This window comes from Lasioglossum baleicum, chromosome 4 (assembly GCF_051020765.1).
Source record: "Lasioglossum baleicum chromosome 4, iyLasBale1, whole genome shotgun sequence".
In the NCBI taxonomy this organism is placed as follows: Eukaryota; Metazoa; Arthropoda; class Insecta; order Hymenoptera; family Halictidae; genus Lasioglossum; species Lasioglossum baleicum.
The window spans coordinates 8,296,782-8,316,048 of record NC_134932.1 but is presented as its reverse complement, the minus strand read 5'-3'; the positions used below and the strand labels follow the sequence as shown (position 1 = coordinate 8,316,048).

The 19,267-nt window shown below is 33.7% G+C and overlaps 5 protein-coding genes across 8 annotated transcripts in view; 3 read left to right on the top strand and 2 right to left on the bottom strand.

Moving 5' to 3' along the window:
- Positions 1-401: 401 nt before the first annotated feature.
- On the top strand, positions 402-2,859 carry Ndc80 (kinetochore protein Ndc80). Its single transcript, XM_076422791.1, has 2 exons — positions 402-991; positions 1,151-2,859. The coding sequence occupies exons 1-2, from the start codon at positions 781-783 to the stop codon at positions 2,845-2,847; spliced, it is 1,908 nt and encodes a 635-aa protein (XP_076278906.1). The 5' UTR covers positions 402-780; the 3' UTR covers positions 2,848-2,859.
- A 183-nt stretch (positions 2,860-3,042) lies between these two features.
- LOC143208384 (cell division cycle 7-related protein kinase-like) lies at positions 3,043-5,487 on the top strand. 4 transcript variants are annotated; one of them, XM_076422795.1, is made up of 8 exons: positions 3,047-3,578; positions 3,668-3,881; positions 3,993-4,086; positions 4,177-4,319; positions 4,403-4,517; positions 4,592-4,922; positions 5,031-5,155; positions 5,268-5,487. In XM_076422795.1, exons 1-8 carry the CDS (start codon positions 3,539-3,541, stop codon positions 5,388-5,390), a joined length of 1,185 nt encoding a protein of 394 aa, XP_076278910.1. In that variant the 5' UTR covers positions 3,047-3,538; the 3' UTR covers positions 5,391-5,487. The 4 variants fall into 4 exon arrangements, with proteins under 4 accessions (XP_076278909.1, XP_076278911.1, XP_076278910.1 ...); XM_076422794.1 differs by having other exon boundaries at positions 3,043-3,578; positions 4,592-5,155; XM_076422796.1 differs by lacking the exon at positions 5,031-5,155 and having other exon boundaries at positions 3,046-3,578.
- On the bottom strand, positions 5,483-9,611 carry LOC143208380 (protein unc-45 homolog B-like). The gene is made up of 5 exons (XM_076422790.1): positions 9,314-9,611; positions 8,731-9,170; positions 8,310-8,639; positions 7,763-8,203; positions 5,483-7,674 (listed from the first exon to the last, which is right to left on the bottom strand). The coding sequence occupies exons 2-5, from the start codon at positions 9,151-9,153 to the stop codon at positions 6,049-6,051; spliced, it is 2,820 nt and encodes a 939-aa protein (XP_076278905.1). The 5' UTR covers positions 9,154-9,170; positions 9,314-9,611; the 3' UTR covers positions 5,483-6,048.
- A 948-nt stretch (positions 9,612-10,559) lies between these two features.
- LOC143208378 (ATP-dependent DNA helicase Q5) lies at positions 10,560-15,200 on the top strand. The gene is made up of 13 exons (XM_076422788.1): positions 10,560-11,314; positions 11,392-11,516; positions 11,588-11,752; positions 11,841-12,017; positions 12,087-12,266; positions 12,334-12,439; positions 12,553-12,664; positions 12,752-12,979; positions 13,067-13,252; positions 13,329-13,452; positions 13,515-13,787; positions 13,868-15,065; positions 15,136-15,200. Exons 1-13 carry the CDS (start codon positions 11,227-11,229, stop codon positions 15,195-15,197), a joined length of 3,024 nt encoding a protein of 1,007 aa, XP_076278903.1. The 5' UTR covers positions 10,560-11,226; the 3' UTR covers positions 15,198-15,200.
- A 1,186-nt stretch (positions 15,201-16,386) lies between these two features.
- Positions 16,387-19,267, bottom strand: part of LOC143208382 (scavenger receptor class B member 1) — a 36,479-nt gene continuing 33,598 nt past the window's right edge. The window contains exon 8 of the mRNA XM_076422792.1: positions 16,387-18,737. Within this exon, the coding sequence (XP_076278907.1) occupies positions 18,387-18,737 (351 nt within the window). The 3' untranslated portion in view covers positions 16,387-18,386. The remainder of the gene's footprint in view (positions 18,738-19,267) is intronic.

Here is a 19,267-nt window from a genome sequence, read left to right as displayed (position 1 = left end):
CATGTATTGACATCTTCAACTTTGAAAGTTTTGAACAATTTTGTATTTCATCTACTCAATTTTGCTATAAATGTATAAAGATCCGCAGTCTAGTCATTACAATAATTATATGATGAACAAAGAACAAAAAAAAAGTGTTCAAAGAAACGTCCCACGATTCTGGCGTCACTGGTTCAAAGCATTTTTTAAAATTCAAACAGAGAGGAGAGTTCCTCTCTGATTCGAAAAACGTTACTTTTCTCTAGACCTTGAAAAAATACAATAATTATAAAGTATTATGATACCAAATGGATAAATGAGTTGGCAATAACAATTCGAGACCAACAACGTTAATTTTAAGTTACTACTGATTACTACTTGCTGATTTTAACCGTTTTCTCGAGTGGTGTATCACGTTTGTCGCAAGACTTTACGCGCATGCGCAGCCAAAACAGTAACGTATCTATATTATGATGATAAGGTAGCAGAGCCCTGAGGCAGTTATATTGGCGGGAATGAACCGAAACAATATATTTCGGACAAAAAGACTCCAGGACGTGTCCTACGAGTTCCAAAATATACACAAATACACATATTATACATCTATTTTTCACAATCAAGTCATAACAATTTTTAGAAATTTTACGGGGTGATCAAGGTACCCAATTTTATCGAGAATTTTACTTTACCGAGGCTTAAATCTGTCAACTGTTCCCGCCATCCCGGCCAATTCTTTATTCGCTGAATTTTCGTTTCTATCAGTATATTTCATTGCGAAAAGTTTTGTTTATTTCGCCGAAAATGCGAAGCAATTCGGCGGGTCGTAGATCATCTACGAATCCGGTAAGAATATCCATACTTGACAGAGATGACATGTCACGGGGCGACACAAGGAGGACGCAAATATTGAAATCGAAGATTGTCAGTAACCCCACTGATAGTTGTATACCCAGGTTTCGACAAAAATCATGTGACAGAGCGAGCACTAGAGGATCGATTCTCAAACCATCGGGTAAATATTTATTATCCCTTTCGTTACATTTGATTAACCCCATATTATTTTCTCCATAGTTACAGTAAAGATTCGATCTAATTGTAAATAAAAGCCTCGGGTCCGTGCCAATACATAGATCGTACAATTCTACTATTGCGCATAATATTGTTTTCTTAGGTAAAACACCACTGCGTCATGGATCAACAGCTCCAACAACACCAAGCATACACAATAAAGTTCACTCCGCTCTTCCAACTGGATCCAGATCCTTATCTGCTGATCGTATCAGCAGCCTAGGAGGCAGAAGTGCCAAGAAAGACCAGAAACCTTTTACAGACAAAGCTAATCAGGCTTATATGCTCGACAAAATAGACACTTACTTCAATGCAAATCAACTTACTCATATGCTTAACGGCAATGGTAGTATAAAGCCAATAACTCTAAAAATGTTCATAGAAGTTTCTGCTTACCTAGTTAAAATGCTAGACATGAAATCAGTTCTAACGATTACCAATTACGTGGAGGAGTTGCCAAAAATTGCCAAGAAGCTTCATTATCCTGGTGTTATCACTAAATCTTGGTTGAAGACTGCTAACGCCATGCACTCCTGGCCAAATGTTTTGCGCTGGATCTGCTGGTTGGTGGAAACTTGCGAAGTTAGGGAAATAGCTTTGGAAAATTATGATTTAGATAATTTGCCTTTCGTGGGAGATGAAAGGGAGGTTGATATGCATAAGTATAATTTAGTCTCTATGATCGAATTCTACAACGCTTGGAATGATGAAAAACTGGACAAGGAAGAGGCAATGGTTAAAAAATATTTAGAAGACCTTGGGCACCAGCATGGAGTCACTGGAAAAGACATGAGCACTGTACAGTTTGATCTAGATGAGAACGAGGAGAAATTGCAGGCAGTAGAAGAAAAAGCTCAGAACATCGACAAAGATATAATTCACTTACAAAAGATCCTGCAAGACTTAAAACAGGATGAAGAAAATCAGCAAAGCGATATCAAAGCGAAAGAGGATTACATAAAAACGATTGTTTCCGACACAGAAAAGGTGAATGCCGACTGCAAGATTCTGAGGGATCACATTCATTTGCAAACGAAATGCCATGAAGATTTACTTTCTGAAATTAAGCAGCAGCCAATGTCCAAAGCAGAGAAAGAAAGTATACTGGAAAAATGTAAAAAGATTCAGGGTTACATGCAACAGTTTGATGAGCATTTGCAGGATATACAGAAAGAGAGCTTTACAATGGACATGACATTATCGTCGGTCACTAACAATTTGACGAAGCTGGTCCTAATGTATAATAAGGAAATCTTGATGAACTTTAACAAAGATATGGGCGTAGACATTGAGGAATTAAAAATGCCGGAAACGGGTATCTTCGATCCTCAGAGTATGGATGTACTGCACGTTAAAGCTAACTTGATGAATGATTTCAAAGAATTGATAAAGAAACAGATCGTTGAGAAAGAACGTTCCATAGAATTGAGTTCCAAAGAGAAAGAGGATCTTCAACAGAGAATGAAGATCTTGAAAGATGAGAGCAGCGATGTTGCCAATGCACTCAAGGAGAAAAAAGATCTCGTCAATAAGATGAAAACAGACTTCAAGAACGAAGAGGCGAAATTAAAGGAACATATAAAAGCGTTACAAAATGAAATTAAGGAGATACAAGATTCCATTCCAGATAGGCAAAAGATTTCAGAGGAACTGGAAGAAGCGGCAGATAAATTAGATGCGGTACGCAGGCAGAAAGCATATATTGAGGAATCCGCGAAACTGTTTTTTGATAAGTTTTATAGTATCTTGGGAGAGCACAGAAACGAACTTTGTAATATACTGGGAAAACTCAATAAATAATATGGCAATACACACTGTATGATTTAAACAAAAAGCAGAATTCCCCATACCCAGTAAGCAAAACGCTCGATTTTCGATGGGCATCTACGTGCGCATAACTTACACTTTCTCCTGGTAGAAAGACCGGGCATCTGTTCGGCAGAAGCTGCTCGGGCACAATGCTGGCCGCTCGGTCCTGGATTCTGTCCGGCAGAAGCTGCTCGGGCACGATGCGTTTCCACGGTGTGTTTGATATAAAAATTTATTGCGATGGATACGCTTCAAACACTGTTCAAACACTAATAACTTGCGTGGGGGGACGATGTAGGAAGTAAATCGTGCATATACATAGTTATCTTTGAGCAGATCATATTGAGAGGATATATCCTCTCTGATAATACGTGATAGCGCAGTTCTGAAGTTTACTTTCACCTCTGCTTTCACAGAACACAACTTATTTTACGCATGCGCACGGAAAATTGGTTTCAAAAAATGAAGTTTCGTATCTAGTGAAGTAATTTATGACACAAAACATGTGCAATTCGTCTGTTTAGAATGGCGCCAATGTACGATGATTCTAACAGGTTATGTACACATGACAGTTTCTTATTGACAAAGTTAAACAACAAAATTTCGATTTTGTTGAATTAACTAAATGTTAAAGCAGTAACGAGATTACGTGATTAAGAGTGTTGAATAGTGTATAACGATTATGGAAGGAAAAAGATTAGTTGAAGAGGATAATGAAGATGGTAAAAAACTCATTACATACCTGTGTTATTTACAAAAATTTTATATTTCGTGAAACATTAATTGCAATTTAATGTATTTGTATTTTCAGAGACCGATAATGTTGTTGATCTTAAAAATAAAATACCATTGTTAAAAGAGTTATTTCATATACATGGAAAAGTCGGAGAAGGTACATTTAGTTCTGTGTTTCTAGCTACGCTGAAATCTTCTAATGGATCGAAAAAGTTTGCATTGAAACATTTAGTTCCTACTCGTCATCCTGAAAAGATTGAACGTGAATTATTATGTATGCAACAAATAGGGTAATGAATATATACGAAATCTTGATTATAATTCATTATAAATTAATATACAAATATATTTACACAAATGTGCTTGTTATCAGAGAATGATGAACTAAACTGTATTTTCAGTGGTAAAGATTATGTGGTTGGATTAGATCTGTGTTTGCGAAATTTTGAGACAGTGGTTTTTGTAATGCCGTATATGAGACATGACAAATTTTCGGTATATTAGTATCTATATATCAATAAAGAATATCTTATTCTATATATAAGAGTTATAACGCAATAATACTTTAATGATAACTGTTATTAGGACTATGTACAAGATATGACTATCCAAGAAACAAAGGATTACATGATAGCATTGTTGACTGCATTGCGAAGAGTTCATCAATTTAATATTATACATAGGGATGTGAAACCTAATAACTTTTTATATGATCGGTGCAATAAGAGGTGACTATTTATAACTTTTCTTTGCATAAGATATATATTAAGTAATAAGTAAAATTAATATTTTAATCTCTTGTTTCCCACAGATATTTGCTAGTGGATTTTGGCTTAGCACAAGAATATGTTGCTCAAGATAAACCGACTAATGTTGCATTAACTAGTTCTACTGTACAATCCATCAAACGAAAAAGATCAGATGAAGTAAAATATTGATTATTAAAAATTGTAAGATAATATTAATATTTTTATAATACATTACATTCAATATGTTTTAGAATTGCTTAAATCAATCTCTAAGTACAAAAAAGAAAGTAACAGCAGAGAAATGTTGTTGTTTTGGGAAACCTAAAGTTTGTTCGATATGCACGCTGAGACCAGAACAAGCAGCTGCAAGGGCTGGTACGCCTGGATTTCGTGCACCAGAGGTTTTATTGAAACATCCTTCACAAACCCCAGCAATCGACATTTGGGCAAGCGGAGTAATGATGCTATGTATTCTTAGCAGTACACAACCATTTTTTCATTCTCCAGACGATTGTACAGCTTTAGCAGAAATAACAACTTTATTTGGGTCAAATAAAATGCAACAATGTGCACATAAGCTAGGTACTGTGATAAAAAATGTTCAATTTCATTTATTACAAAATATTTTGTTTCACTTCTGTTTTTATTTTGTTTATTTTTCACGTTTTATATATTTCTTTGCTGATTTAGGGAAAAAGATTATCTTTTGCGAAGATATACCAGGCACTGATATTGTGTCTTTATGTCAGAAGTTAAAAAAGAGAAATAAAGGTTCATTGAATAATAGTAGTGATCGTAGTAGCATGTATGAGAAGGTATTTTAATTTATTATTTATTGATAAGCATAATTGAGAACTAAAAGTAGAGAATAATGGAAAAAAAATTGTATAACGCTATATTATTTTGTATGTTTCAATATTCTTCAAGGCATCATTGGATATCCAATTCCCAAAAGAAGCTTATCACCTTTTATTAAGATTGTTGGATTTAGATTACAAAACACGACTTACTGCGGATCAAGCGTTGCAACATCCATTCCTAAAATCATAGCTCTTTCGTTGCATTACAATAATAACTTAAGTTGTTAATTACTTTTTTGGTGGATTGGTATGGAAGAAAATATACATTAAAATACGAACAAATATAATTAGTTATTTGATTTTATTACAATTAAAAATATGTTTAACTCGTGCATACTTATATGTATATATATAAACGTATTCATCCAATGCGTGAATGTTTATACAAAATAAATAATATAGAATTTTACAAAATAAATAGTTTCGTTTTATTAAGTAACAGTCGTATACAATATTTGATTGTTAATAAATGCAGTATATGCTAGTGATTTGGCAAAATCTGAGAAGAAAACTGATCACATTTTATACACACCTGTCCTTGAATTTTTTCTGAAATTGCCTAGTTTTGTAGAATTCTATGCAACAATTAAAAATGTTCAATTTTCGATATAGTTGAAACTTTCTCAGTTATAAAAGTTACAGTGATTGATATGAGGCAAATGACAAAATGTGAATACATTAGCATGAAATATCGCAACTACTACTTAAATCTAGCTTCATTGCACAGTTTACTGTAAAAATTCAATGACACACATTTTGTTTAGGCACTCCATGGTACTACGAAATTGTAATCGTTGTTAAAAATATTTCATATTCAATATAAGCGTGATTAAGTACATACTAAAAATTTATTCAACGTTTTCTAAATTATTTAAATCCTGAGGTGGTTGTTCTTCATTTGTACTTTTAATAAGTTTCCATTTTGCTGCTGCTTCTAATGCACTGCTAGCTATTTCTTTGATCTTTTTATTTTCTGCGGTATCGTTCTTAGTTAAAGCCATTAAAATTTCCATCACATCAGTTTCGATTAATCTTGCTGCAACATCCTTAGTGCTCTTGATCATGTTTGAAACAATCACAACACCTCTATGTTGTAAATCAAGATTTGGATTAGCAAGTAAAAATCGTAATGATTCTAACCAATCCTTTGAATCAAATATTTTAATGCAGCATTTATTGCTAACTGATGTCAACATCGCTAACGCCCCTGCCGCTGCTAAACTTGTCTCCACATCTTCATCTTCGCAAAGAATTACTAGATATTTAACTCTGTCATTTTCTTGCTCATAATATTTTATAGTATCTTCACACATTATCAAATTATTCATAACCTGTGTGGACGCACGTTTCAGCATATCATGATCCTCAAACATATAGCTTTCTATTTTTTGAAAACCTCCTTCCTTTAATATTCGTTTTCTAATGCTATCATTAATACCCGCCAAATTACACAGAGCCATTAAGGCTTCAAAGTTTTCAAGGGCGGAACATTCTGGATTTAAAAGGTTTATGAAAGGTCGAACTACTTCCATCATTCTTTGGCCAGGGAAAGCAACCTCTGGATTGATCGTAATTCCTAAACGTGCAAGGGCTTGAGATGCTTGTTTCTTTCCTTTTTCAGTTCCATCTAAAGCCAATGGTAAAAGAGCTTTCGCTCCACCCTGTTGAACAACAATACCTCTAACTTCATATTGACTACAAATTGCGTTGAAAACACGCGCTATTAATTCCTTGCTGTTCTGACTTTCCGTTTTAGAAAGACTAACCAGCGCGCTTGTAACACCAGCTTTAGCTAGTGCAATTTCTCTTTTCTTCACGAAATCAATGTCATCAAGTTCATGCTCCTCAGGTATATGATGTTTTGCAAATTTTGCTAATTCCACCATTTCTGGTATAATTTCTTGTTTATCATAAGCATTACACAAATTTACTAGTGTTGTAACAACACCGTAGATGACAGACTGATCTCCAGTTTTAGCAAGTTCTATCATCGCTTGGACCGCTTGGCCATCCTCGATAAGTTTTTCTTTAACTTGAGCGTCAAAAGTAAGGTATGATAATCCTTCCACTGCCCATTTCCTCATATCTTTCTGTTTCTTGGGATTAATTAAGAACCTCCGACAAGCTTCTGCTAATCTCGTTGTTGCGCCATCCGCAAATGGTCTAATCGTGGCATCTGAGCCACCTGAACTACCCAGCTTACACAAGCCTACTAATGCACGTACTTTGATAGAATCATCTTTAGATTGATATAATTTTTTCAGAATATTTACTCCTTGATTTATAATTGCAGTAGCTTTGTCTTTCTTAGATGCAGCAGCAACTATACATTCGCAGGCAACTTTTTGTTGTAGTAGATCGTCTGTGCCTGCCATTACAAGTATCATTTCTAAGATACCTTCTCTAGCAATCACTGTGTTTCCAACATCCAATGGACCAAGCAATAATGTTGTTATAGCAACTACAACGCGGACCTTTTCGATATACATAAACAAAAATATTAGAAATATATTTTTCTCGATCAAATTTCTGAAAAATCTAAAAGAAAGCTATTCCCCTTACCTTGGATTCTATATCTGGATCAAGTAATTTATCTTTAATAAATTCATCAATGGCATTTCTGAATTTTTCTTTTGCTGCATCATAATACATATTTTCATAAATTCTTGCTAAGCATACACTGGTCACAGTTCTGGTAGATGGTGAAATCTCCATTGAAGATTCATATTTGTATTCTTCAAGCTCACTAGCTACTTCCATTAAACGTTGTAAGCCACGAAGTTCAACTAACTGTTCTGCCCAATTTAATGCAGTATAGTGAACATTGCGTATAATCAGTTCTATAATTGCGTCTCTAGCTAATCCAGAAATAGTTCTATTTGTTACACTGTATAACAAGCAAGACAAAATAGTATCAATTTGCTTATTATATTTCTCACATAATTCTTTCTTTGGTTTTGTGTCTGGTTTATTGTCCATGCCACTGTAAGTATTGAGTATAGTCTGAAAAACATAGTTTCACATTTAGACATTATTGTTGAATTTGAGTTAGTTTAGTTAGTAAGTAATGCTTTCTCATATTATAGAGTATAATAGTAGGCTTACGAACCTGCAAGCAATACTGAGCAGCATTTACTCTTTCTGTAAGTTTACTGTTAATCATTTCCAAATAGTAAGGTATTCCGATATCCTTTAAAATAAGTTCAGTCCGGCTAATATTATCTTTAGATAATTCAGCAATGATACGAATTGCAATTGTTATTATTTCCTCATTTTTTTCAAATTTTAGAAGTTTCATTATTTTACAGACAATTCCATCCTTTAACATAATTTCTGCACCTGCCCTTTCCCTGGCAAGGACAAGCAAGTTATTCATTGCTGCTTCTCGATTTTCATTGGTCCCTTTCATTTCAAAAACTATATCCATCATTTGTGATACCTATAAAAGAATCCAATTGATGCATTATGTTATAATAAATTATAGTATAATTTGTGATATCATATTATGTAATAAGTTTCAATATACAGACCTTGGCACTGACACGAGAATTTTGTTTATATCTTTCTTGTACGATCTCGTGTAATCGTGCTGCAATAGGTTGAATCGCCTTATTGCCTGGATCATATGAAATAATGTATCTGGCATCACGATATGCCTCTTCGTATCTTTCTAATGCTTCTAACGCTTGACATCTGCGAAATAGTGCTTTTGGATCATTTGGACATATTTTAAGAGATTCGTCGCAATCCTTAATGGCTTTATTGTGTTCTTCTTGTTTTAAATATACTGCAGCACGATTCTTATAATAAATAGCTTTTTCAGAGTTGTCTTCATTTGCAAGCTTTAAGGCATTTGTGTAACAACTCAATGCCTCTGACCAATTCTTTTTATTAAATTCCTCATTACCCTTTTCTTTCCATTGTTGGGCAGTTAAATTTGTTGTTTTTGTCATATTGAATGACTTTTTAGCTAAAAGATCGTGTGTGTGAACATATATTTACTTCTCAAACATGTTTAATAAATAAGAAACAAATATTGATGAATTTAAATGAACAAAATTGAATAATACACGATAAAAACATTAATTGAAAATAATATAACTGTATACTTACTCAACAATAATATGTACAGAATATGTCAACTTTTTAAAAAACTTGAGAGCTCACTTTCCACTTTGACTGTCGGCAACACTCTCGGAAGCTTGCGATGCAATACTGAGGTTGATACCGCCTTTGCATCGTGTTAAAAAGACTTTAGAAATGTCTGGACGCTACGAGAGTATTTCAAGTTTATTTTAAACTGTGTTCGCCCCACGAATCGAACGAAAGCATAATCGTTGGTTTAAAATAGGTTTCCTACACACTATAGCAATTTTGTTATTTTTGCTGCAGTATCGTATAATAGGACATATATATATATATATTTAGGTCTTTGCATAGGAGCCGGCATAGGTATAGGATATGCATAGGACGCAGTATTCCAAGATAACGGAGTATGTATCTGCTGCCCATAAGTCTCGTCCAGTCACGTCACAAGATAATTCAGAATTATGGATAGCGATATAAAAGCAAAAGGTTATACAAGTATATATTATTATGCATTATTTCGTAAACATTTGGAAAAATGGTGCAAACTCGTTGCATAAAGAATTGTAAGGAACGACAGAACCGTGATACTAACAATAATATATATCTTTTCACAAGTAAGTCATATATTGTTCTTGCTATTCTTTTTTTAAAATAAAGTAAGTTGTGAGGAAATAAATACATATTTTATAATAGCACTATTGAAAATAATAAGAGTAAAGTAAAAATGAACAAGTAATAAAATAAAATATATATTACAGTTACAGTTTTCAGAAATATTTATACAGAATGAGATACGGCTACGGTTCCCCTTTCCCCTCTAACTGCGACTTCTCAAACTTCTCATAGCACTTTGCCCTGCTTTGCCCACATCCGTCATCTGGGCATGTTATCTGAAGCCGGGAAAAGGTAGTGGGGTAGTGGTAGTGATACTTATTGGCGGAAAAATACCGAAATACTGAAATACATAATCTGTTTCGGACAAAAAGACTCCAGGACAAGAGACGCGAAACGACACGAGACGAGACGAGTGTCCTACGAGTTTCAGAATGCACACAAATACACATGTTATACATTCATTTTTCGCAATGAAATCATAATCTTAAAAAATTTTACGGGGTGACAAAGGTACCCTGTTTTAACGAGAATTTTACTTTACTGATGCTAAAATCGCCGCGCATGTGCGATATAACTTGTCCAATATCTCAGCACTGTGAGTAGTCGTTTGTAGATAGTAGATACTCTCATTCTCATTCACTCCAGTGATGTGATTGAGGCCACCTTTTCTCGCGCATGCGCGGCAATTTCAGCCTCAGGGACGTAACCTTTTCGATGAAATCGGGTAGCTAGAGCACCACGCAGACTTTAAAAAATTTACTAGTCTATACATACGAAATATTAAAATTTAACATAATTAAAACTTATTCTTTATTTTGAGGATGGGATAGGGAAAGAGCGCTATAATAATTACACAAAATAATACATAATATAACAAGAAAATACTTTATTTGGCAGAATCAATTAAAGAATACCAACATTTGTTGCTAGGGTAAGGAAAACTGCCAAAACCTTACCAGTATTCAAAATACTGAATAATATATATAATAATATATATATATACTCTCGTCTATCAGTCGTCCCGCCAATAACACTGGTATACTCCCGCCAATATAACTGCCACGGGGCGCTAGGGCTCTGGCCGCTCTTTTGCTTCATCGTAGATACGCTACTGTTTCGGTCGCGCATGCGCGAGAAAAGGTGGCCTCAATCACATCACTGATTCACTCTCATTTCCCCTCTGGTAGCGCGTTTTTATGATTCTATCAAGATAGGTGTATAGGATCGGTGTGTGGAACGTTTTATGTATTAATTTATAATGCAATTGTAATTGTTTACGCTCAGTTTTGATAAGAAATTAATATATTTTATTATATGATAAAATGCTACAGTCTGTTTTGAAGTCTGTATTTGGTTATGATGATTTTAAAAGCGACATTCAGAAACGAGCAACTACTGCTGTTTACAAAGGTTAGATAGTTATATTTTGACAATATACTTTTTGACAATAAACTGTTTTCTGTGTGTAATCGGTTGTGTATTTTCAGGTAAAGACGATGTGTTTATATGTATGCCAACCGGAGGTGGTAAATCACTTTGTTTTCAATTACCAGCCATAATGAAAGAAGATAAAGTTACAATTGTCTTCTCACCACTGTTAGCTCTTATGAAGGTACATAGTTGATTTAATATAAGATGGAAATACGATAGAATGAGTTATATAACATTAATTTCATATTGTAGAACCAAATAGATTTTCTAGTTAGCAAAAAGATAAATGCAAGTTCATTAAACTCGACTACATCGACCAAGGAAAGAAACACAATTATTAAAGATATATCATCTAATTCACCAAAAACTAAATTATTATACGTTACTCCTGAAATGGGAGCACAGCAACATTTTCAAGTTAGTTATCTTTACTTTATTTTATCCGCAATGTAAAGTCATAAATTCAAAAGAATCTGCTAAAATAATTACTCACATCTTTTTATAGGATATGGTAGTGAAATTAAGAAAGACAAAATCATTGGCTTATTTTGTTATCGACGAGGCTCATTGTTTAAGTCAATGGGGTCATGATTTTAGACCCAGTTACAGACAGTTAGGTATATTTAAAAAATTATGTCCTAATATTCCTATAGTCGCATTAACAGCTACTGCTGCAAAAGAGGTAAGCTTCTTCAAGCTTTCAGTTAACGTACATTTAATAATTGTTTACTCTAATAGCTGTCAATTACAGGTTAAAGATGATATAATGCAAAGCTTGAGCATGAAAAATCCATTGATATTTTCAGTGCCTGTATTTCGATCTAATCTTTATTATGACATATGGTTTTTAGAAAGTTTAGATAAACCATTCGAACACTTAAAGAGTTTTATTTTGAAGGCTCTTGGTTCCCAAGATCCAGCTACGCCAAAAGTAAGTTATACAGGCCAAAGGTATATATATATTTTTCTATGAACCTACAAAAAAGAAATGTTTTTAGGTAAAGAAAAATTGTGGCATTATATATTGTAGAAAGAAAGAAGCAACCGAAGTGATTGCACATAGACTGTCCAATTCTGGCATATCTACTTTAGCATATCATGCTGGTATATATTATATCATTTTACAATTTTTTTTACAGTAGATTGATGCATAAAGAGCATATAGGTTGGTCAGTGTATAGGCTTAAAAACTTCCTACAAAATAATTCGAATTACAGGTTTGAAGAATCAAGAACGTAACGAGGTTCAAAATAAATGGACATCTGGTGAAGTACCTGTAATTGCAGCAACATGCAGTTTTGGAATGGGTGTAGATAAAGGACCTGTTAGGTAAAGTATAAAATTGGATCGTTTTTATCTTGATTTCAATGAAACTTCATGTTATTAATTTAAGAGGTGTTATAATTTATGTTATAGATTTGTTGTGCATTGGACAGTCCCTCAAAATATAGCAGCATATTATCAAGAATCTGGTAGAGCGGGTAGAGATGGGAAACCAGCTTTCTGCAGAGTTTATTTTAGTAATGAAGAATATGGACCTATTGCATTTTTGATCAAAGAAGAAATAACGCAGAAGAATACAGAACTTGTAAAATTAAGATGGAAAAATTTTGAGAAAACTGTCTCATATTGCGTTGAAGTGAAGTAAGAATCATAATTCACGAACATTTATTCTAGAAATTTTTAATTGATATATGCTTTTTTCATCAATGAAATGCATAAAATTAATAGATGCAGGCACGCAGTATTTTCCAAATATTTCGGGGACAGTCCACCACCTTGTAAGAATAGATGCGACGTTTGCGAAAACAAAGATGCCGTTCAAGCAAGAGTTTCACAATTCGAAATGGCTCAAACCAGAAGAAAAAGCAATTGCAGAAGTAATTTAGATGGTATAGCTTTAGCAAAGTATGATGTGTGAGTAACATTTAATTTATAAACAAGATATCTGTACGTACTTTCTATTGATATATGAATATTTAAACATCTATAGAGAAGACGAAGGTAAAGAAACAGGAATTTCAAGAGAACAATTGTTAGCTGAAAGCAAACGGGAATCAAAAGAGTTAATCAACAAACAGTTCGCTATTCGAAGAAATAATAATAAGGACAAGGAGGTACAAATATAATAGATTTGTCTGTTTATATTATTATTTTTTATCATACTACATTATTTTAGATAAAGAAGCAAAATCTTGAAGATGCTATACAATCTCACGTACGCGCAGCCGAAAGTACTGACGTAAAAATCAAGGGTCTAACCGTTCAAGTACGAGAACAGTATTATATTCAATTAAAATCAGCATTAACGGATAACTATGAGAAAATGTCTGCGGAGATAACGGAGCAGCTACAAGAGACAGATTTTCATAATATAGCATACGATCTTGAATATAAGGGATTGTGTAACACCATAGTTGCAAATAAGTACAAGTTTAATATGTCTAAATTGGTATGTAATTTAGTCTATTTACATATTTCCTTAATGTTTTAATTTACAAACATTTATTTATGTTTTGTTGACAATTCAAGATTTCTTCTGTACGAAAGTGCACGAGCAGTAATACTGTTCATGAGTATTTGCTCGACTACAAATCAGACAACAAGCAACCTGCAAAGTCGGAAAGTTTCAATAAACAAATAGAGAGTAGTACCAGCTTAGACAGCGAGACAAGTATACCAAATAAACTTTTTTATAAAGAAACTCGTGTTCCTTCACAAGAATCGAGTGTCACAAGCAAAAATATTTTGTATCCTACATTTAAAACCGCCTTAGAGATGAAAAACGCCGAGAAAATCATGCAACTACCGTTTAGTAGTAAGAGAGAACATTTATTTGATGCAACAATTTTAAGAGATGACGGCGAAGACATTAACATAATAGAAACGCAAGGAAACAAAAGTCCTATTTATCATAGCAAGAGTTTAAACATTGAGGAAGATAAGACTATCGGAGGGGATAACAAAAAGGCTGAAGATTCTCGAACATTTAATGGTTTCATGTGTGCTAGAAAACTTCACGAAGACAATAAAATGATGTCAAAGGTTCAGGAGAAACAATGGCGGAAGTGTTCGCAGGAATCAAAAAGTGAGTCAAAAAATAAAAAATCACCGCGAGCGACTAAATCTGTTTACGAGCAAATCTTGCAATCTGCGAAGTCGTCATCAGAAACTAATGATCCAGTTGTAGAAACTGTTTGCAATGAATCAACTTTAACGTATGACAAAACTAGCGATGATGTAAATGTTATTAACGATACGACGAAATCAAACTTCCATAAAAGAAGGAAAATTATAGATATATCCGAAAACAGTGTAGACATTCAATCAACTAAAAGAGCAAAGCTTGATAAAGAAAAATTATCCGTGACCAATTCTGAGGTAACTGCAGATGAGAAAAAAGGTGAAAGTGAAGTTGTAAGAAATGAAAAAGAATTATCGGAAACGAAAGGTGTGGACGGAAAGGTGTCGAGTGATTTGGTAAAGGAGAATTCAGAAAGAAAAAGATCTCGCGAAGAGAAAAGCCATAAATCAAGTCGCACGAAACATTCGTCTGGTAAAAAGGAAAAAATTATGGTCCCTGCTGATAAAGCAACGCAATTCAAAACTGCAGAGATCTTAAAATCATACTTAATGAAATATTATCCATCCAAACGTATTCCTGACAGAACGACATTTTCGAAAACCTGTAGAGAAATGCATTACACTTTACTAGCGCAAAAAATATTCGGTAACGTACATGTTAATTACCTTGTAATGTTAATCTAGTGCGAGAAAAATATAATAATGATTGCTTTCAGATGAAGCGGGAATACATCGTTTTGTTAAAAAATATATGTCACAGGATTGCGCATCGATATAGAATTGTACATATTATATCCATACAAATGTGGAACTGCAATTTCATTATTTATGTTTTCTATTTATGCCATAAATTGCGTAGATATTTTTCTGTATATATATATATATGCGTCCATTAATCATATTTCAATAAAACTTAAAGGAAAATTTGAAATTGATACATATTTGAGATACATTAACTTTTTATATTTCGTAATTTATTTTTTACAATGGGTCATTCCATGCCAACTCGATCACTTTTTGCAGGCACCATCGTCGATGTTGTTCTAAATGAATTATGTTGTAGTCCATGTGAAATTAGGGGGGGGGGGGGGTTTAAGTCATCATTTAGCCGGTTTCGAAATTTTTTAGAAATATGGCTGGCCGTCAAAGTTTTCAATTTTTGCCCATTTTGGCAAGAACGTGCCTCATTTACGAATTTTTATCTCGGGAACTATTTGTCCGATCGAGCTACATTTTTTTTGTTTTATTCGGAAAGGATTGGGCTATTACAAAATAATTTTTTCAACTCCGACAATCAACTTTATAATGTCGAAAAATTTAAACAAATTCTTTCTCTCAGTGTTTTTCGATAATGGGGCTCAGTGATTTAAATTTTGAAAAAAATATGGTAGTATTCCTTGAAGTTTTCCCTTTAAAATGAGCCCTTGAAAAAGATGGTATTGAATACTATACAACCACATACAACCAATACAATACTATACAACCAACACTACCATATTTTTTTAAAAATTTAAATCACTGAGCCCATGGCCCCATTACCGAAAAAACGTAAAAAAAGAATTTGTTTAAATTTTTCGATATTATAAAGTTGATTGTCGGGGTTTAAAAAATTATTTTGTAATAGCCCAATCCTTTCCAAATAAAACAAAAAAAAAATGTAGCTCGATCGGGCAAATAGTTCCTGAGTTAAAAATTCGTAAGTGAGGCACGTTCTCGCCAAAATGGGAAAAAATTGAAAACTTTGATGGTCTGCTATTTCTAAAAAATTTCGAAACCGGCTAAGTGATGACTTAAACCCCCCCTTATTTCACATGGACTACAACATATTTCATTTAAAACAAAATCGACGATGGTGGCTGCAAAAAGTGATCGAGTTGGCATGGAATGACCCAATATATAAATATATGCATTTTATAATATAAATTCCATACTGAGGAGGGTGCTTTTGAAATTACAAAAGAAGAGTATTAATATAATAAATCTTTTATTAAAAATATTGTTTGAGCAAGTTTTATAAATATATTCACATTATTGATGTTTCACTGGCAAGCATTACAATATTAATAATAGTGATAACTACAACAGTCATGATACACGTGCACATACATCTTATCAACCATAGTTACTTTTACAAGATGTATAAATGGTACAACCAAAGGACCGAGATGATTAAAAAAACCATTAAACAATGTTGTTTTGTCGTAATATTATTAAACTTTAGGACAGTATGATTTATGTGTGTTTTGTTTCGTACTATAAAAATACTGTTTCTTTAATTGGTCCACGATGTCCATAAATTCCGGCAAGATCGGTATTTCAAAAATATTTATACTTATTGCGCTACTTAAAAATGTAATTACGCTAAAATCTTATTATTTTCAAGATGGTAATTCATTTATATAAAGTGCATGACGACATTACTAATATGTAGCATTAGTATTAATTTCGTTGCAAGATAAAGTTAATTGATCTGATACCTCAATGTTTTCAAGTAATATTGGATAATCTCGTGCCTGCCGATAAAAGGTATGGCGATTTACGTAAAATAATGTTCCATGAAAAGTTACAAAATGTTGCTTACAAATAATACTTTCGACACTTATCATTAAAGGATACAATGGTTCACTTTAAATACACGAATAAAGTCATAGCTAAAGTGGTTTTTCACATGTTCGTTCATGTAACTGTATCCATGTATTTTTTTTTATAAATATTCCTTTTTAGAATATGTGTACCCAGATAAAATGCGTATAAATTAGTGAAAGTTTAACAGCGAATATTGATTACAATAATTCGTACTACTATTATATAAAACCAACGATGATAAATATCCACTAGAATAACAAACGGTGCAATTCCAAGCAGATAGTCTTTGACAAGTACGTCATTATAACTATAGCGAAATAACAAAACCATTCCCCATGTAGTTCGATTTTCAAATTCATAATCTTTTCCGCACTTCGACCATTTGTTCGATCATCGTTCGACCAAAACCACTTAATCGCTACGACCAGTCTATAATAGTATCAGTCTTAATTCATTTCCTTTTCTGTCTATACATTCATGTGCAAATTGTTCGTATACATTATGTTTTCATCTTATCATTTTTGATTGCACAACAGACTCCTAACCGACTCTACTTGTCGATGACTACAAGTACCCATCAATTTCAAGCGCCGAAAATAGAGAGATACCCTTGGAATAATATTTTCGGCTCAACGGTCTACAGAGTCCTCTAGCGGGTCTAGGACGAAACACACCACCTTTCTTTTCCTCCAATAGAATACAATTCTATAGCAAAACGTGGTCTTAGGACGTTAACTAATTCACATCCGAATCGAAACGTTTAAAATGCCCTACAACATAGTTATATAATGTAGAATTTGATCGAACCGTTGCGCCGAAAATATTATTCCAAGTTTATTCAAACAATTTACGATCGATAAGAGTCCCTCCTTCTTTATAAAGAGATACCGCTAAGATCAATTAAATACGCACCAAGTAATTCGTATTTAATTTATCACGTTGCAAACCAAGAATTTGACATGAACTTGCACCGTTTGTATTGGCAGACGGTATACGCAATGTGATAGAAAAATATAAAAAAAACCCATATGACGCTACTCACCACGTAAGCCGATTGTTACGCTACTTGAAACTACTTAAAATTTAAACTATACAACAAGCCCTTCCACGATCACAAATTTTAAAGAAACTGTGTATCGGATACTTGCAGCAGAAATTCGGCAATGCTATTCAACACAAAGAAAAGATAACTCTAATTGTACGCTCTTCGAGCATTAGAGCACTCTCTTATATTTATCGATCCGGACCTCCCTCGATCGCTCCAAGTGATTACGGTCTACTGAAATCCGAAACGACTTGCCACTTATTAGATACGAGTGTAAAACGAGTTTACAAAGGAAATATGTAGCCTCTTCGTAGACCTCGAATCGCGTACTGTCTATCACACTATTTCTTCCTTCAAGTTTGATAGTTCTGCTGCGATATCGGACATTATGTTCTCTCGGTTCGCTTCGGAATCCTTTGATTCGAGCAGTGAGCTGTAGTGTGTGTCCGTTTCGTTTAACTTGCATGAGAGCCGCCTGTTTGTTATGAACTGTAAGTTTTGGTTCTTGATGTCCGAGATATTAGGCAACCCCTTTGTTTGGTACAAAACGATCTTGTAGACGGCGATAAATATCCCCGTGATACCAGCGACCAGCAAAGAGTACCTCGCTACGGTTTCCATAACTGGTAAAGCGTTCAAATAAAACCAGAAGCGAACGTTCATTGATGTTGGCAGCTGGTACATCCCCTGAGAAAAAGATATTCGATAATTCAGTTTAATCATTTATCAAGAGACTCCGGATGTTTTGGAAAATAAAAAGTCTGTGCGTCAATTGCAAGATGCAGGAGCTAAATATAAATTTACATTCTTCATTAATAATTTGAATGTGATGAAAATAATATATTATCAAAGTCTTTTAATATTTTCACCGTTTTAAATTGCACTTGCTCATTTTTGTTATAAACGCAAAAAATCCGGAGTTTGTTTATCGCAAATGTTGATACGATTTCAAACAAGTTAACACGTCCCGCGTTAAGTCAGTTTTGTGGGATTTGTCCTCCAGCCGCACGAGTCACATTACGTAACATTTATTCAGCCCCGACTGGACTTTTAAAATGAACTTCAAAAATGAAGGATTTTTGGTTTAGGAGATTACAAATTTTGGGGTTTCTTTCATATAATCCAATTCCGAATATCCAAGTTTCAATGCTAGGAATCCAATAGTTCAGGATGTGAAATTATACAGGATGTTCGACTACAAGGTGGGATAAAATTTG

Excerpts from the sequence above, each read along its gene's own strand:
- LOC143208378 (XM_076422788.1), top strand. The coding sequence starts at position 11,227 with ATGCTACAGTCTGTTTTGAAGTCTGTATTTGGTTATGATGATTTTAAA. Across the intron at positions 12,018-12,086 it reads CAGCTACTGCTGCAAAAGAG|GTTAAAGATGATATAATGCA; the intron begins GTAAGCTTCTTC and ends TGTCAATTACAG. Across the intron at positions 12,267-12,333 it reads AAGATCCAGCTACGCCAAAA|GTAAAGAAAAATTGTGGCAT; the intron begins GTAAGTTATACA and ends AAATGTTTTTAG.
- LOC143208380 (XM_076422790.1), bottom strand. The coding sequence starts at position 9,153 with ATGACAAAAACAACAAATTTAACTGCCCAACAATGGAAAGAAAAGGGT. Across the intron at positions 8,204-8,309 it reads CTGCTCAGTATTGCTTGCAG|ACTATACTCAATACTTACAG; the intron begins GTTCGTAAGCCT and ends TATGTTTTTCAG. Across the intron at positions 7,675-7,762 it reads ATCCAGATATAGAATCCAAG|GTCCGCGTTGTAGTTGCTAT; the intron begins GTAAGGGGAATA and ends TATATCGAAAAG.
- Ndc80 (XM_076422791.1), top strand. The coding sequence starts at position 781 with ATGCGAAGCAATTCGGCGGGTCGTAGATCATCTACGAATCCGGTAAGA. Across the intron at positions 992-1,150 it reads ATCGATTCTCAAACCATCGG|GTAAAACACCACTGCGTCAT; the intron begins GTAAATATTTAT and ends TTGTTTTCTTAG.
- LOC143208384 (XM_076422794.1), top strand. The coding sequence starts at position 3,539 with ATGGAAGGAAAAAGATTAGTTGAAGAGGATAATGAAGATG. Across the intron at positions 3,579-3,667 it reads TGAAGAGGATAATGAAGATG|AGACCGATAATGTTGTTGAT; the intron begins GTAAAAAACTCA and ends TTGTATTTTCAG. Across the intron at positions 4,320-4,402 it reads TATGATCGGTGCAATAAGAG|ATATTTGCTAGTGGATTTTG; the intron begins GTGACTATTTAT and ends TGTTTCCCACAG.